Source organism: Sycon ciliatum, chromosome 5 (assembly GCF_964019385.1).
Source record: "Sycon ciliatum chromosome 5, ocSycCili1.1, whole genome shotgun sequence".
Taxonomy (NCBI): Eukaryota; Metazoa; Porifera; class Calcarea; order Leucosolenida; family Sycettidae; genus Sycon; species Sycon ciliatum.
Window position 1 is genome coordinate 8,789,727 of NC_088647.1, and position 18,985 is coordinate 8,808,711.

The 18,985-nt window shown below is 47.3% G+C and overlaps 1 protein-coding gene across 1 annotated transcript in view; it reads left to right on the top strand.

Annotated features, from left to right (window-relative positions):
* The first annotated feature begins 796 nt into the window (after positions 1-796).
* The window catches only part of LOC135817459 (centrosomal protein of 112 kDa-like), a 37,321-nt gene continuing 19,132 nt past the window's right edge, over positions 797-18,985 (top strand). The window contains exons 1-15 of the mRNA XM_065330651.1: positions 797-1,292; positions 4,567-4,633; positions 5,620-5,734; positions 6,647-6,727; positions 7,745-7,797; positions 8,451-9,084; positions 10,023-10,166; positions 10,634-10,688; positions 10,988-11,118; positions 11,738-11,929; positions 13,055-13,154; positions 16,457-16,575; positions 17,315-17,458; positions 17,879-17,974; positions 18,675-18,863. Coding sequence (XP_065186723.1) covers positions 1,190-1,292; positions 4,567-4,633; positions 5,620-5,734; positions 6,647-6,727; positions 7,745-7,797; positions 8,451-9,084; positions 10,023-10,166; positions 10,634-10,688; positions 10,988-11,118; positions 11,738-11,929; positions 13,055-13,154; positions 16,457-16,575; positions 17,315-17,458; positions 17,879-17,974; positions 18,675-18,863 — 2,223 coding nt within the window. The 5' untranslated portion in view covers positions 797-1,189. The remainder of the gene's footprint in view (positions 1,293-4,566; positions 4,634-5,619; positions 5,735-6,646; positions 6,728-7,744; positions 7,798-8,450; positions 9,085-10,022; positions 10,167-10,633; positions 10,689-10,987; positions 11,119-11,737; positions 11,930-13,054; positions 13,155-16,456; positions 16,576-17,314; positions 17,459-17,878; positions 17,975-18,674; positions 18,864-18,985) is intronic.

The window sequence follows — 18,985 nt, forward strand, 5'->3', positions numbered from 1 at the left end:
CAAATAGGTTGTAGTCCACGAACCACGAACCTTCCAAGTAGTTGGAAGGTTGGTTTGCGCACTGGAGATGTGTTAGAGCTAGGTCTCGGGCCGCTGAATGTCTCAGTGGCCTGTCAGTTTCGTGCCCTATTATCGCACAGTCACTTTCTGACTGTTTATCATCTTGTTACAGTCGTGGATAGTTGCTGCACAACTCGTTCTCATGTGTTTCTTCTCTTTTTTGCATATCTTTTTTAGGAACGGGTTTGCTCCTGATATTCACCATGGTAATACTAACATCAAGAGTACATAAAACTGGTTATGCTCTTTTGCTAACATGAGCCTGCACATTATGGGTCACGTGTGTAATGAGCTGGCTTATATTCGGACGTTAACGTAATTGGTCGCGCCAAAATGGGGCGTGCAAGAGATGAGACGAGCTGTAGTGACACCGTGTCACATTAGGTCGCGCTGTACTGGGGGTGCTAATATGAACACGCGCCGTTTATGGTTGCGCTGTTTTGGGTGTAAATCTTTCATTCATCACAAGAATTCTTGTTTATTTTGCCCGTCACGACTACCGCGGCGCTAGCCTGTATGTATGTAGATCAAGAGGCTTTAAATTTTGCAGCTTTGAGTTCCAAAAAACAAACAAACAAAAACACCACGCATGCTAGATATATCTACTAGTACACTATACAGTCAGCACAGATACACTGACCTGTATTTGAAAAACACTTTGCATTACGGCGGGAAAAGTGCCAATGTTTGACTTGCACTTGTAGTCTTTGGCCATGCCATGCGCCAGTAAACCATGGTAAACAGGGCTTGCCTACTAAAGACGTAAAGTCGTTTGAATCCCCGATTGGCCTGGAATGGTGGTAATTTTTAGCGAGGTCGAAATGGAGGGGATAATAATAGCGGAGTTGTGTCTATTCTCCTTCGTCGTCGTTTCTGTTCTATTCCCGACAACGGGTATCAGAGTATTTAGATTAGAGTCGATGGAGGTCGAGTGAATGTGTGCATACTGTACTGCAGTGCGTGCAGCTGTAAACAACCAATAATAATATTTTCGTCCCACTGTGACTTGATTGAATCAGCTGAAAAATACCTAGCGAGCGACCACACCATTTACCGGACATATATGCAGGCTAGTTATAGTTACCGGATTACACTGCTACTCGTATAACGCAGAGAGAAGAGATCAAGCATGGCGACCTTCGCGACCAGACAAGTGCACCAGAGCGGTGGCAGCGATTTCGAGACAGTGGTGTCCAGGGTAAAGCCGCTGGTGAAACGACTGATGAAGTCTGGTGAGTATGACATAGGATCAAATGTACCGTAGTATCCACAATAAATGTAGACCTCCGGTTCTTCCAGTTCTTGCTCACAAAATCTTAAAGAAAAGGACCAAGGAACTACACGTTACGCTATAATGTCCACTAGCACCAGCACTTACTTGACAATCAGCTCATGTGATAACATTGCACAAACTGTACTGACGTTCAACAACTAACTGGCTATCAGCTCTAGCACGTCTCGGGTGCGCACTCCAACAGCCTTCCAACTTGGAAGGTTCTAAGTTACTAGAATATGAAAACATGTAGGAGGGGAAGGTGAGCGCAACTAAGACAAGCACAAGCTGAAAATCTCAGCTGTGAAGGACGTTGGCGGATGTTCATCATGTATGTCGATGACGATGCTGGCAAGACCATTCGACAATCTGTCCCCGGGGAAAATTGCGATTCCGCGGCCGCGTTTTTTTCCGCGTTTTTTTGCGATTTTTTAACAGACCGCGTTTTCCGCGATTTTCCCGCGTTTTTTGAACTTTTTGTTGCACTACACGTTCACGCAGTGCACTGTTCGGTCAGCAACGTCTCATCGTGGCGGCTTTTTACTCAAATATGACGACTAGTGCTTACAGTTACACCAGAGACTTGTAACTGATTGATTTCACAACATACTCACTGAAAATTGCCGCACATCAATATTATTCACCGCATATTTACCGCATATTTACCGCAAATTCACCGCAAATTATGCCATATTATGCCGCGTTTTTCCCCGCGTTTTTTGCGATTTTTTCCCGCAATTTTCCCCAGGGACAGGACAATACAGTCAAACCACGATTCAAGGACGCATAGCAACAAACCACACAACTTGCGTGGCTCTAAAGATACAAAGATCAAATGAATGGCTTGGTTGCGCTCACCTTCCCCTCCTACATGTTTTCATATACCAGTAACTTAGAACCTTCCAAGTTGGAAGGCTGTTGGAGTGCGCACCCGAGATGTGCTAGAGCTGATGGCCAGTTAGTTGTTGAACGTCAGTACAGTTTGTGCAATGCTATCACATGAGCTGATTGTCAAGTAAGTGCTGGTGTTAGTGGACATTATAGCGTAACTTGTAGTTCCTTGGTCCTTTTCTTTAATATAAGTAGGGAGTTCACATTATTTTTTCATGGTTACAGCTGGCCATTTCTAAGCGGATTTTTGAAACCTATGGAGTAGAACAAAGTAGCAACCGAAATTTGGAGTGGATATCTTGAAAAATAACAGAGTTATGGTGATTGGAAGTTGCAGGAAATTATTATTTATTATTTATTCAACATCTCCTGGCTCGTCGTAAGACTGCCAATATTTATGAGAAGTCGGGTGGTAGCCAGCCACGGTGAACTAAATAATAATTTCATCATGAAAGTATATACTTGGCATTGACGATTGTATCAACGGCTTCTTCCGACCAGCCCTAGCAACACTTAGCACCCAATGAACTTCACCAGAATGTCTTGAAACTCCACATAAGGAGTTAACACAGTCTGTAGGATACCAAATGAGACTGATTAATTTTCAAATTTTGTTACAAACTTTCAAATTCTGTCCATAGCAACCACCATGGCAACCGCTCTGACCGCACGCATCGGATATGGATCTTAGGAAAACCAGGAATATATCATTGCAGTAGAGATAATTCTGAACACCAAGCATGTTGTTAATAACTTAATGAAGAAGCAGTGGATTAAAGAAGATGAAACAACAAAATGTGAGTGGCATTGCGACTTGAAAACAAAAACAAGAGCTTTATGTTTTACAGCAGTGTTAGATTTGCGACACCGTGTCTGTTGGTGACGACGGCAATGTTACGTCAATGCTATAGACGACCATGTAACTCCTGGAATAGACTGAGTAAGTCAGGTTTTTATGGTGCAACACTTGGTGCGCTCTTTGGAGCTGGCTCCAACTCCCCAAAATCCTCCCGTCCAAATCCTCCCATCCACCAACAACACTTGGCAATACTTCAGCACGGTATTCCAGAAGCAGTTCGTTGAATTCCTTCTGCACTATGCAGCATTCACTCGTGGTATTGGTGATGAGGGAAAGAGAGAAAGAGGAGGAGAGATAATTATAAGTATAGCGAGAGAAAGAGTTCCGTGGCATATCGTCGCTATGACTATAATGCTACTTTTAGAAGAGAGTCAACATAATGATTTGCGTCCACTGGTGGCAGGCCAGTGTGATCCATGTGCATGGCTAGCACCAGTCATGAGCAGAGCACCAGTCACTCTGTTGCAGGTGATGGTATGCAGCAATCTTGAAGCTCTGCAGGTGTTTCCGGGCTGGCTGCTTCCACACTGGCACGATGCAGTAAGGGGAAGAGCGCAGAAGGTAGTCAGGAGCTCATGGCGAGAGATTCAGCTCAAGCAGGTGGGGGTGGTGCTGTGCTTGGGCTGCTCGTGTGCGGCGATGACGTGGCGGTATAGCCGGCGGGGGGGGGGGGGGGGGGGGAGGGGGGGAGGGGGGGGGGGGCACATGGCTGCAACTTGAGGCAGACCATGGCCACACATCAGTTTATACAGTAGGCAGAGAGCAGAGACCTTTCGCCGAACAAGGAGGCTGGGAAGGATGGTACCAGGACCAATGACATTTAGGGCGCGGAGCTGGACAGCATCCAGCATGGCCAGGTGTGAGGGAACTGATCCCATCCACGCAAGGGGGGGGGGGGGGGCATATTCCATCATTGGCCGGCCGAATCCTTTGTAGACAGTCACCCTGCCCGCATGGCTGAGAAGGGGTGCTGTCTTCCGCAGGAGGCCCAGCCGCTGCTTAGCACGTGATGCAACTTGCCGAAGGTGGAGTCTGTAGCTCAGTTTCGAATCAAACGTCACTCCGAGCACCTTCACAGATTCATCTGGTGGAGAGGAGTTCCGCCGAATGACAGCTGGGGAGTCACTGTATCTTTCCGCTGGTGGGATAGAGTGTAAGTTTGCGATTTCGATGGCTCAAACTTAATCTTCCATCTCTTGCCCCAGGCATGAAGCTCATCTAGGCTGCGTTGTAGTGAGGCATTCGAGGCTTGGTCAAGGAGGGAGTACAAAGTGGTGTCATCAGCAAAAGTGTTCAGGTTTGTGCCATGCGACAAGCAGCTTGAAATGTCGTTTACGTACACGAGGAACACTCCATACAGTCAATGGCAAAGAGTATTGGTCTCACAGCACACCTGTACTCCACTCCCCAATTTTGCCTTGTGAAATTTAAAATTTTGTCCGCGGACATTTTGTTTCTTGTGCCTATCATGGCTGACCTGTAGATCGGCAATTGGCGGTTCAGTGGTTACGGAGGTTGCGGGAAGAGCTGGCGGTCAGCGAGACACAACGGTGAGTACCTGTGTTACAGGCAGTGCTCTGAAACGAAACCCATTGCATGGTATTGCTGAGGCATGTACCGTAGTTTCCGGAGTATACGCCACACTGGAGTACAAGGCGTACCTCTCATTTTTTTGCCGCGAAATACAGACACCTAAACTATCTATCACCGTTAATTTGACCATTGGAGTATAAGCCGCACCCCTCCCCCACTTTTGGGGTGAATTTTGAGTGTTCAAAGTGCGTCCTATACTCCGGAAAATACGGTACTAGTATCTTTTAGCAGCAGTGCTGTCCTCAGAATTCTCTTGTTGTCCCTCCTGCAGTGCTCGCACTGTCTAGGGGTGGTGTTTGCTCGATGTGTGATTTGGCAGTGAGTGTGCAAGATTGGGATGGTAGTGACACAAGGTGTTGCACCACCGGTAGGACCATCATACACAGACATACTGGATGGCCTCTGTTCTAACATTGACCTAAAACTTGACCCTAAACTATTGATAAGGGGCTAATGAAGGAGTCCGCAAATTTTAGACGTGATAGTACAAGGTACATTACAAGATTCCATGGCAATGGCCCATGGTAACCTTGGGAACGGAGTATGGAATTTTGCATTCCACTGCTATGGCAGGCTAAGAAAGACATTAGGTCCTCGCCATGATCGATGTGCCATGGTCAAAATTCACTTTGGATAGAGTTGCTAGCGCTCCAATAGGAGCATGTGCGGCCATTTTGACAAGTATTAGTTATGAAATTGAACGTATGCAATGCACTGGACATAATCTTACGTTTTGCACCGTTACTTTGCCTTACCAAGAACTCATCTCAAAAATAGTTTCAAGAAAATTCTCAACCAAAAGCACTTTTGCAGCGCGGTTTCTTTGGTCGTACCGGATTACGGCATGCAAGCTTTAAAAGGCCTTTCTGTGAAATAACTCTCTTTGCTGCACTGAGTCGATTCAGCAATGCTGCATAACAAGTTCTTGTTTTGCACAACACAGACCGCTGTGCCAATCTTACGTGGAGAGACTGTCACAGGATGTCCAGGCTGGTTATCTTACAGAACCGTTCAACTCACCACCGCCAAGTGGTCATCTCACTGCACTCCAGCCACAGGTAAGACTGACTCGTAGGCCTTGCAAAGTACATGTATGTGTGGGTACGAGCAGCCAGAGTGGATTCCAAGCTGTCATGCAGATGCACACGGGTTTGGTATTAAGCTCTGTTTGCATGGCCCTCCGGCAGGATGAGCCTTGCTTCCCGTGTCAACGTTCGATGACCATACACAGCCATGTTTAAAGTCTCCGTTGCTAGCAAAAGAGATAGGGCGTCCAAACCAATATTTTACGAACTAGGGTGCTACGGTAATGCAGGGGCGGATCCAGGAGGGATTCCGCGGAAGCCCCTACATTTCGTAAATGTACTACTGGCAACCATATGCGTGTCCAGGTACGTGTATCAGCTATTCAGTTTTGACTATACTGGAACCCCTCCCCCTGTAGAGATCGCTGGATCTGCCGCTGCAATGCTCCACTGGACTATTGCCGGGCTTAAACATGCGTGCAATTCAGTGTTGATCAGGTGTTGAAGGTCTGGATGACACATCTTAGAAATACATGTAGTCCCATACCATATTGTCCGGAATACAAGCCGCACCAGAGTATGCCACACCACCGACCCCCCCCCCCCCCCCCCCCATTTTTTGACACGAAATAACGTTACAGCCATGTACCCTATTTACCACCGTTAATTTGATCATCGGAGTATAAGCCGCACCCGCCCCCCCCCCCCTTTTTGGGGTGAATTTTGAGTGTTCAAAGTGCGGCTTATACCCTGGAAAACACTGTAGGGATTATTCTCTTGCCTTGGCCGGTCACTGGAGTCTGCTTTATGTGTACTCTCTGCGAGTGAGGAAGCGGTTTGCTATATACTCTGGTCTACTTGATAATTATATGATGATGCTGCACCGCTTACAACTGCATGGTTAACGACTTAATGTACATGTATGGGTGATGTTCTTTTCCCCAGGGTGTACCGGACTCCGACGATTCGCTGAACGACAGCCTTGGAGCTCTTGAAGACGGCTCCTACATTCATGGCACTGCATCTGTAAGCATAGTCACCGACCTACTGTTTCTCCAGTGCTACCCCAAGATCCATTTCCCTCTCTCTCTCTTCCTTGCTTTCACCCTCCCTTATCTCCCACGTATGCATATCTGTCAGTGTTAGGGACTTCACAACAGTCAAGTTTGCATGTAGGAATGCTCTTCAAAGTGCACCGTGTGTCATATCGAACCAGCTTTTGCTTGATTCAGTCATAATTTATTACTATACCCTATACTTTGAAAAGAATTCGGGTGGACACACCCATTCCCATAGCGCTGCACATCACATCCGAACCAGTTCCGTTATTTTTACAACGTTTCGGCACTTGGCCATCGTCAGGTAATAACAATGAAAAATATTGTTAAAATAACGGAACTGGTTCGGATGTGATGTGCAGCGCTATGGGAATGGGTGTGTCCACCCGAATTCTTTTCACAGATGAAGCTGCAGGAAGCCTCAGCCCTTCTTCAGACCCTATACTTTGTGTGTGATTTGATGAGTAGAAATGCCTTACTCAGCAGTTAACACACAGCGGTGGCCAAGATGATGGCATGGCCATACATGGTCTGACCAACCGGACTGGTTTGCCCAGACCTGTAATTTGGGAACATTTCTAAAGGAAACTGTGTGTCGTGTGCAGTTTTTTGGTGGTGCCGGGATTATTGGGTGGTTCAAATTCTTATCAGTAGTGTAGTCCGAGTGCATCAGGGGAAAGAGAGAGAATTCAAAGTACATGTATAGGGATGCAGTGAATGGGATTTCGGTCTTTGGCCAATTTATTGTGGGTCTGATCTACTGACCTCCCACCGCTTGGGAGCTGCATTTGCACCTTGATCCAAGAGCGTGGTGGCGTTCCTGCGGATGCGGAAAACTCGGCTGGAACCGTGATTTTTTTTGTACCGGAACAGTCACGGGCAAAGAGAACGTCCTGTGAAGGTCCACTGTACAAATTAGAGTGCAGGAGGATGCTATCCTCATTTTCTGATGCTTGTTTTTTTTCATGCTGACTTTTCGTCACAGTATCCTGCAAGCACCTCATCTCAACAAGCAACGGCTACCAATGGACTGTTTAGGTAGGTGTTTGCTGTGTACTACTTTTTTTAAGAATTCAGATGGGGAGCCAAGGAAAAATTACGTACACACTTGTAATATGCTGCGCTGCTTTGCACTATAGACGTCATGTACTCGAGTGCACTGTTGCATGCATACAGTACAGTAGAGCCTTGATTATCCGAACCCTTTCCGGCAGTTCAGGTGGGGTTCGGATGTGGGGCATGTTCAGATAAAGAGCGTCACAGATATACATCAATTGTAAGGCTCATGCTAGTACATGCACATGTACTTCCCATTGGATCATGCGTACGATTTTGTCCGCCGGCATGAATGAGTATGCGACTTGTCTAGACAGGGCCATGCATTCCTATCCCAGGGTTTCCTCGAACCATACTGTTACAACACTGGTATGGGCTTGCACGCATTGTGTGGCGTTGTCTGCGGCTAGGCTGGCTGGCACTCATTTGTTAGGTTCTTCTCGGCCACACTCGACTGTCTCAGGGCTGTTGGAGCAGGGTGTCGACAACCACTCTGGGCCATGCACTTACTCGTTTTTACATACTATGAGATCTCATGGCTTTCTTTCGGCCAGGTTATTGTGGCAAATTCTTTCATTAGAATCACTAGAACATGATACCCTTTGTTTGGTATTATTGTTGCTGGTTTTACCTAGGCCAAGCGGCTATGGTGATATGATGCAGAGGGATAGTCGTGTCACTCATGATCTGCATGCAGCGTCTACCCGGATCCTACCGTCACCATCATCTCTGAAAGACCCGCTGGGTGCCAGCCATCGGTTGCCTTCAGCTACCTCCGCCGCCGTCACAGCTCCGCACTTGCCGAGCTCTGGGTTATTTGCCCTGCCATCATCATCATCGCATGGGGGCATGCCGTCACCGAGTCACATGTCAACACACAGTCAGTCTAGCCTGGAGGCTTTTCACCGCACTTTACGTACTCAACAACCAGTGTCAACTAGGAACCAGTCAACGGCGGTGAGTGGCCAGGTGTCATCGATGCCAACTACCAACGTGTACTCATTGAATATCTCATCTGCTGGCGGCCGGTTTCGGGAAGGCCTCGCATCTCATCTCACTCAATACCAGCCTGGTGCGGAGCTGCCTGGCAAGTCTTCATCACTCACATCATTGTCGTCAGTCTGCACAGCTGATAGCCGGCGGAAAGCGACACTACCGGCAAGATCCAGCATCGTGTCTGACTCACTCGGCTCTGATCATTTCTCATTATCATCCCCCAGCACTGCAGCCAGGAGAGGCCGCCTGTCAGTCACAACCACTCGCCTACCAGTAAGTGTGATCTGTTCAACATGTGCATGCGCAGCATAGCTGTGTTTAGTGACCGTGTTAAGAGACCACCTATCGTATGAGACCACCTGCCGTATGAGACCATCTGTCTTGTCGCTTGTGAGACCAGTCAATTCAGGACCCAGAGAATATTCATTCTGCATACCTTTGAAGTTTGAACCTGTGTTGAAAGACCACCTGTTTGTACAGACGTGTATTCTGTGCATCATGTGGGTGGTTGCTAAACACAAGCTGCACTGCATGTGTCCTCCGGTGGCTCCATTGCCACTTGAAGGACTAAATTACTACAATATAGCTCCAAAGCACCCCTAGCATTGAGGGGAACCAAATTACAGGTCCGTTTAGCACAAGTATCAGCTGAGGCTTAAAACTTTGCTGTTCACTTGTGGCAGCTGAAATTTGATCCTTTGACAGTGCTGTAGCTTCTATAGCTTCTGCTACCACCAAGGCTTGATGCTACTGTCGCGGACATGGAAATCCAGTCGCATGACCGAGGCACGACGCTACTATCACTACAAAGTTGAACTAAGCTAAGTCCTTGACACCACAGTGCAACAGCAGTCCTGCAAAGGTGAATTCGACCTCTCGCTTTGTAGCTCAGCACATCTTAACTGTGCAGCCCCGGCTGCTCTCCATGCTCACTGGCCTTGGGTTGTGCAACTCGACTTCATACATGATTCTGCTTCCTACTACTAATGGAGGCGTTTCACGTCTATCACATGAACATAAGGGGGACAGCTATTTTGGTTCCAACTTCAGTCAAGCCCTGCGTCTATGGGTCACATGATGTTGGCCATGTTGGTTCCACTGTCCTCATGACATGATCACTTGCTACACAAAGTTAGTCATATGACACCTCTGAGATGTGAAACCACTCCCTACCTTGTTGTATGTTGCTTGCACTATGTTCACGTCCAAAGGGTACACTGCCACACCAAGCTACAGTTCCCAGCTCAGTTCCACATGCGGCGAATGGGCATCCGAGAACGGCGTCTGCGGTGGTGGACGCTGAACTCGCCTCCAGTGAAGACGAAAGCCTGGAAAGACTGCTTGCTGGTGCACAGGTATGAGGTTTTGTATTGCGACCATACACTCCTAGTGTAGAGAGGATTGCGATGATCAAATTTTGGTCTTCCACCTATGCGTCACCTTTGTGATTCTCATCCGTATCCCCTATTCCTACATACTCTAGTACATGTACATGCAGCATGTCATTTTCCGATTATCATTGACTGTTTTGTCTGGGCCGCACTGATGGGCCAATTCACTTACCAATGCCAAGGTTGTCAAGTAGTTTGAAAAAAAATAGAAACATCAGTAAAATATTAATGGTACGTTCTAATTAAAGCTACCTCTCCTTTCTCTTGTTGTCATCGTCATCGTTCTCCTCCTCCTCCTCCTTCTACTCCTCCTTCTTCTCCTCCTCCTGCCCTCTCTCCAATTTTGTTATCTCTTTCTTCTCTCTTCTTTGCTGTTCTTTTGTCCTATTCCTTCATCTGCTTTGTGCATGTTTTCCTGTATGTTCTGGCAGCCACCTGGTGATGCTGACGGCAGCCTCTCGTCGGTGCTTGATGACAGTGACAGCGGTAGGTATGCAGCAAAGTGACTGTATCTTGACTTTACTAGATATCTACGTCCGTAGTGTTTGCTTCAACTTTCACAGTGAACTTTCTTTTGTCATGAGGTATCACACTGTCATATTGTTGAAGGTGCTAAGAATTGTAAAAAAAAATGAAAAAGGAAAGGGACACAATTATGGATACGAGTTGAGTATAGAGAATTATATAGTAAGTTATTTTCACTTGGGATGTCTGTCCATTTCACTTGTCTCTCTCGCTCTGACCCATGCGTGCACATACTCCTCCCTTCTTTGCTGGTTTCACAGATTCAGTGGCCAATTTGCTAACATCTGCCCCACCGCCACGTCACATGCCGGCTTCTCCTATGCGCTCCGTGACATTGACATCGTCCAGGGGCTCTTCCACAGCAATGCACAGTGTCACGACCTCGGCAAAGGTAATGCACAGAATGCTTGTTGTGTATTCACAGTGTGCACTGCCACAGTAATCAATGCTACTACTAATCATCAACTCATTATGACCGATTTATTGGCTTCGTAGTTTTCGAGTTGATAAAGTCCCATTTTCGCAGGGGAAAAAACAGAAAGCAGATATCTCCTTTTAAAATCAGGGATACAGCCATTGGCCTAGCTAGTCGGGCTGTAGACAGGTTACTCACTATTCAATGAGCTAGCCCTGTTAGGCATTACATAATGTAGGGTTGGGTAAAGAGCCGATTTCGGAGCCGAACTTTCATCCAGTAACAGGTACCAAAAGCCTAAGTTTGGAGCCGATCGAACCCGAGAGGACAGAAAACATAAATCTACCCGCTACCACCAGCTAAAATAACATAAGACAGTGATGTTTGTAAAGAGCCTGAAGTGTGTCCTTTTCTGAGTATTATCGCATTCTTGTCGCAGAGGAGACAGTGGGAGTACTACATGTGGTATTTCTACATGTACATAATTGTATGGACTGTTTTTGTGATGCCATCAGCAGATGACCGAACCAGCTCCAAAGCCTGCAAAATGCTCTTGAATGTAGTTTTGTGTCTCTCCATTCTGTTACCCTTGCAGCCCACTGTTAACTCAACTCGCTTTGCTTCACTTGACAGTAAGCCAGCACACACTACCAGTGCCCAGTCCAGCTCCACGTCAGGCATCACGGCTACGGTAAGAAACGACAGTGTCTTCTCTTCTGGTGCCCCCGCTGCTGCGTCGCCTCCAGTGCACCACCGCAGGTCAGGTACTCAAGCTGACGTGAATTCGGTGAGCGGATTTTAGCAGGCATGAAGGATGTGTTGACACTGCAGGTCATATACACTAGGGATCTGCATGTACATGTGACAAGGTTTCTGGGTACACTGAGCTTGTATCTACAATTGTATAGAGATATTGCGATGACATCATCAGTTGAGATGAAAGTCTCGCCACAGCATGCTTGCAATGCACTAGCGACCAGGGACTGTCAAGACACCCTGATAGCGACCAGGGACTGTCAAGACACCCTGATAGCGACCAGGGACTGTCAAGACTCCCTGATAGCGACCAGGGACTGTCAAGACTCCCTGATAGCGACCAGGGACTGTCAAGACACCCTGATAACGACCAGGGACTGTCAAGACACCCTGATAGCGACCAGGGACTGTCAAGACTCCCTGTCATGTACATGTCCATAGCGCCCCTGATCAGCCTTCCAATGTATACTTAGCACCCGTAAACGATTCCGAAAAACTGCTGACGTGTCATTTTGACGTCCTACAGTCCATTCATTGGAAACTGGCACCCTAACTTTTTGGTGTCTCTCTCACATAGTTGTAGATATCGTGAAAACAACAGTACATCCTGCATTGTGTGACCCGTGCAATTACTCCTTGCCACATTTGAGGCCAGAAAAGTCCAAGAACAGGGAAATAGAAATTCAGCCAGGTTTTACAAGATTAGGACAGGTATGCCATGGCAAAATGTATGGAGAAGCAGATCCAAAACCCAGATTTTTGAGATTTAAAGTGGGCTTTGATCCTCAATTCGGCCCAAATCCGACTTTCAAAAGCCAGCGGGCCAGTTTCCGATGAATGGACTGTAAGTCGTCTTTCGCATAACCTCTACAGAGTCTAATTGATCCAGTTGTCATAATTATACTGCCTAGTCGTCACTTCCCAGCCCTGTGTAGTTATTGGTAATCCGAAAAACTTCCAATTCAAAGTATCAGTCCAGAAAGTGAACTGCCTGAAAAGAAAAAGGAAAATGCTAACCCCACCAGGACTCAAACCCAGAACCTTGCTTGTCATGAGCAATGCTCTCACCATCTGAAGTATGGGATCAAATTATGCTCTTTTCCCAGTTTGTCAAACTGTTGTTGCATGTGCTTGTGTCTTGTCTATCCGTTGCTAGTTGCTCCACACCACTCAGCTGGAGCTGGAGAAGCTGCGTGTTGTCCACCGTGCACACACGACGCAAGCGGAGATGACATCCTCGCAGCTGCACGACCAAGGTACCAATAGTATTGGGCACTCTGGCCTTCATGGCAGACTGAACGGATAACACTGTCAATATTTGATCCAAGTGTTGATAGTTTTAGGGTATTCAGTTAGCCTTTAAAAAAGACAAAAAAAACTTTGGCATTCACAACTTTCATTAGAGTTAATCAGACTGACCTTATTAACTGGGTCCAAGTCCTGCTGGGAAATGAAGGAATTTGGTAGGATGCATAGAGAAAATTGGTTTATTTCACAGGATATATAGTATCAAAATCTTGAAAGACGCTTCACGCAGCTTCATTGCACTTGAATAGTTTAAAGGTAACCTGCCCACACTCAAGAGAGCACTGCATTTCACACAATTTCATTAGAAGAATCGTTTCAACGTTTCTGTCTTCATGACCATCATCAGGATATAAAAAAATAAAGTAAAATAAATTTCACGGTTCAGGTGAGACTCGGCCAAAGGCACAGTTTTCCGCATCCGCAGGCACCACCCTCTTGGATCAAGGCGCAGATGCAGCTCCTTAGCAGAAAAAAAACAGCAGTATAAAGCAAGGAAACAAAGCGCGGTACCTAGTGAGAGCGCGCGTAGAAAAGTGCAAAGCACATCGTGGCGGGTGCATTACTACATGTACATGTACATGACAACACAGACGCAAACGGCGAAGAAAGTAGATATTGCGCTACAGCAGTGATACAAGCACAACTCCAGTCTCACACCTCCAGAGAGACGTGTAGAACCCCATGCCACTCGCAGTAAATAACAGTGATATTGATGCGGGCAGAACGCACAGGCCAGTATCCTAACATCCCATGCATGATGCTGTAGGTAACTGAGTAAGAAAGGTTATGTAGACCATGGTAGAATGTGGTGGGGCATACTCCATAAGAGTGGTAGCCCAGGTACGTGAAGGCATGCACTGCCCACACACATGTGCCGAGTGTATCACCCAGAACGCATGCTAGAAGCTAGTAATGTGGCCGCATAGGTGGGGTTATAGCAGGTCCCAGCCCCTGTTGTTGATTTCCGGGGATAGCTCCCTGATGTTGATGGCCTCTCGGATCCTCCTCCTGGGGCGGTCACGCTCAGAACCAAGAACTTGGATACCCGAGAAGGCTGTTGCTCCCAATGGTAATGTCTCTGATGAATGCTTGGCTGCAAAATGGTCACCCAGCGCGGTACCACTCACTGCGTTGCGTGAGTCATCGTTGTGCTCTCTAGTCACCACTACTTCATGAGCGTTGGTGCGGGCTTGGTCACCCTTGGTCGACCAGTCATATCGGGCTCTGCAAGCAGCGTTCGAAGACCAGCTTCACCGTTTCTCTGGTATGGGACCTTGAGATCCCCAAGACTCAGCCCAATGCTTGCGATTTTCATTGCCATGGTATTAGACAGTGCCTTGGCAGGGGACGCTGCCTTTCATCTCTTCAGCTAATATCTTGCACCGGAGGTGGCATGCGTGCACATCACAGGACGGTTGAGATATGGCACAGTGTACTACGTGCCTTGTCAGAATCTAGGCGTTTGTCACAGAGTTCAGACACGGCAATAACAACGTCAAGCGTATTGTGTGCATCATACCCCTGGGTGCCAACAAGCTGGCTAAACAGATTATCCTGGGTGTACACGACACAACCTGGAAGCGCATCCTTGATGGAAGGCAGGGTATGGATGAAGCCAGCAACTGCAGAAAGGAGTCTTGTGCCATACCTAATCTCTCCACTTGCTTGAACAGTAATTGGCAATCAAACTTGAGTAGAGTGTGTCCAAGCAGCAGTTTGACCGCGGAGCCCCTGCAACCACTGGATGTCTTGAACCTAGTGGGGGGCCAGCAGCAGGTAACGGCTCCTTGCATCTAAGGTGCTGTAGTCTCATCTGGCTATTGAACACGGTGACAATCGGGCTGATCTTCTCTGAGGCTTTAGGATGGATTGGGTCTTCAGGTACCGTGAACGTAGTGGTTGAAGGTTTTGCTGCCAGACTAGGCAGCAAGCTGAACAATCTCGGCACTGTCACTGAATCCTGTAGTTTCCAGGTCAAAGAACACCACATGTTATTGTCCTTGGACGCCTCCAGTGGCTTGTATAAACCAGGTCCAGCGGTTGTGGCGACATATGGTCATCAGATGGGCAGAGAGCGCATTCACAACCCATTCTGGGTGCCTTCTCACACCTGCAGTCAAAGAATACACAAGCAAACTATTCCTTTGAGCAACTCCCTCTGGTCTTTTTCACACACTGGATACATGAGAATACACTGCCGCAATACCAGACCTCGTACCAGTATAGACCTTATAGACAGATGCTAGTGATTTGCTGTTCTCCCCTCCAGAGTACATGTACCTTGAATAGCTCAAGTGCCTCAACTGCCAACTGCTTGCTAGATCGGAGTTGACTAAGCTCAAGCCTCCACCTCTTCACTGGCTTAGAGGACTTCCTTGGAGACTCCCTTTTTCGTTTCCGATTCACCGTTTGGCCCAACGTTTCAGTTTGCGTACCCGGGTAAAGCGCTGCCTCTGTGCACACGTTTGAGACATACGTGTAGCCGATATTCTGCTGTGCGACTGCTGCACCAGCCGGGAAGCCGAAGGAGCCAGATGATGCGTAGCTCGTCGTCCTGGTCTACTTACTGACTACTGGGTTATTGAAGGACTCGTTGGCTTGAGAACTTCCATGGTTAGCCAACTTGTTTGCACTTTCTGCCTACACCTACACACCTTGTGACGCCCTATTGCCATAGGCGATGATAGGCTTATTCAGCCGGGCAGGAATTCCGATGACGTTTGATGTCTCCACTTCTGCAGAACGACCGTCTGCAAGTGCAGCTAAAGGGCTTAGTGGGTGGAAAAGCCGGTGGAGAGAGCCGTTCAATGGAGAGCCGTGGACCTTCTGCCGTCAGACTTGTCGATCCTGTGCCATGGCAAACCACTGCTGTTGTGTTTTCTTTTCACTTGCATGGACCCCCTGTAGTTGGATTTCCCCTGTAGTTCAAATTGCCATGTAGCTGGATTTCTCCTGTAGCTGTAATTTCCCCTGTAGGTATAATTTCTCCCATAGCAGGATTTCTCCTGTAACTGGATTTTCCCTATACTTAGATTTTCCGCTGTAGATCGATTTACCCTATAGTTGGATTTCCCCTGTACCTGGATTTCCCCTGTAGCTGAATTTCTCCTGTAGTTGGACTTCTCCCGTAGCTAGATTTGAGTCCCCTGTAACAGAGATTTCCCCTGTAGCAGGATTTTTCCTGTAGCTGATTCAGTGCACGTGATGTATGTCACATAACCCATGCGTGTTGTGGTGTTGTACCTTGCAGTACGTCAACTCGAGCAGGAGCTGGCGGCCGTCAAACAAGAAGCAAGCACGTCAATGGATCGACTGCGTGCCAAGAGTCGCAGTCGCGTGAAGTCCGTGGAAGAGAAATGGCAGCAGAAGGTTAGAATCAATAATAGACACATGGATAGTGAGCCAATACTAATACCAGGGTGAATAATGAATGTGCTAACAGACAGCTAAGAGCTATAGCTGTGGTCCTAACCTGAATTCCTGCAATGGAACTTCACACAGCCTACATGCACAATGAAACGTCACCTCCAACTACCCTAGAAATCTGTGATTTCCAGCCAATGTACTGTCTACTAGTATCCAAGGTCAAATGACTGATATAGCATAAAGCGGCAAGGTCCTCAAGAATAGTAATTTATATCCCATAGTATGTTACATCCATGGTTTCACTGTTAGGATAGCTGTATCTAGAGTCAACATGCATGTATTACAGTACAAGTCATATCTACCGGTATACTCTATAGGATAGCTGTTACAGTCTCTGCAGATGTATTCATGCAGATGAATGATATCATTGCTGGTGTGATTGTGCAGCTCGATGACGTCATTGCTGTTATGATCGAGCACAGTTAGTATCGAGAAGCTCGTTGATGTCATTGCTAGCTGTGATCAATGATCATGCAGATGGATGATGTCATTGCTGTCGTAATTGCGCGGCTCGATGACGTCATTGCTTTGCTTATTGTGCAGCTCAATGATATCACAGCTCGTTGTGATTAATGGCATGCAGATGAATGATGTCATTGCTGTTGTGATCATGCAGATGAATGATGTCATTGCTGTTGTGATTATGCAGATAAATGATGTCATTGCTGTTGTGATTATGCAGATGAATGATGTCATTGCTAGTTGTGAGTCTGACAAGCTAGCGCTGCAGCAGCACCAAACCAGCGGCATGCAGCAGTTGCTGGAGGAAACGGAGCAACGGCTCAGAAAGGTGGAGGAAGAGCACAAGGAGCAGGCGATGGCTATGGTGAGTGCTGCTGTTCTTATTCACTGCTCCCATCACCTCTTTGTTACTTGTCTACATTCCGATAGATTCACCTCTGTCTAGTATCACGTTTATGCTTAAATTGATCATCCCATAAAAGGTAGTGGTAGCTCATTGTCCATTGTTATCAAGGCAGGCAGTGTTGGCTCATTGTCCATTGTTATCAAGGCAGGCAGTGTTGGAGGCCCTGGTGTTGGTCAGTTTGGCATATTGAGGGTCATGCTCGTCTCCTCTTCCCGTCGTACGTGCCACCCTATTCACAACTAATACTAAACACCAGGATGATATCTCGGGGGGGGGGGGGGGGGGGGGTCTTCTCGTAATCTTAGAATCAAGTTTGCAACCTTACGTTTGAAAAGCCGTACACTCCTATGCCACCCGGCACACTTCCGTTCATTCCAGACCGCGACCATATCGTCACTGGAAGGCAAAGTTGCCCAGCTTTCCGACGAGTCCGAGCAGGCCAATGTGCGCTACGTTAAGCTGCTACAAGAAAGGGTATGTGCTAGTAGGATATGCACTCTGCTGGCTATTGTTGGTGGCACTCTGTTGAGAGCGCCGCTGAAAAGCTCTACTTGCATGGATCTTGTACTGTGAGTGTTTCTGGCTGCACTGAAGTGTATTCCGTTTCCTTGAAGCAGAACTAGCTTGTTGTTCACACGACTGGATATGATTGTCTTACTGTAAAGGAGTAAATTTTGGCAACTTGCTTTCTCTTTCCCATATGTGTTACTCTAGATGCAAATATTACACAGCAATGAATCAAACAAGTCTCATTCCGCTGTTACTCCGAGTTTCGTGTCAGAACACTTCATCATACAGCATATGCTGTCTGATGAAGTGTTCTGACACGAAACTCGGAGTAACAGCGGAATGAGACTTGTTTGATTCATTGCTGTGTAATATTTGTATTACTTGCTCTGTCCAGTGGACATTGAGCACTGTAAGCAGCCTAGGGACTTTAGACAACTGTGTTACTCTAGATATGTAGCTGGTTAGGCGAGTTGGGGGAGGGGGGGGGGGGTGCATGACTAGGTAATTAGCCATACACACTGTCCGTATTTGCCTCCCCTACTACATGTACACATTTCCCAGATGCTTCTCAGACTCCTGCTACGGTCTGTCGCCACTCTGCGGCCCCTGATTCTGTCTCGCTATCATTATTCTTACTTCTGTCCTCCTCGTTGGTGCCTTTCAGACCGCACTCTCGACCCAGCTGCAGTCAAAGCAGGCGCAGTGTGATGAGTTAACTGGCAGGTGCCGGACTTTGGAGCAGCAGCAGTTCTCCACCAAGGAGTCGCAGCAGGCTGTGCTTGAAGAGCTCCGCCAACAGATGGATGAGAACCTACTGAATACCCGGCATGAAGCTGGCCAAGCTCAGGAGCAGGTACTGACTGTAGATCATAATGCTGTGGTGATGTGTTCTTCCCCTGATGATAGCCGCGGAAAAGCAGGTGTTGATGTGCCTTGTGTCCCGATAAGAGTGACTAGGAATGGCAGTGTTTTCCC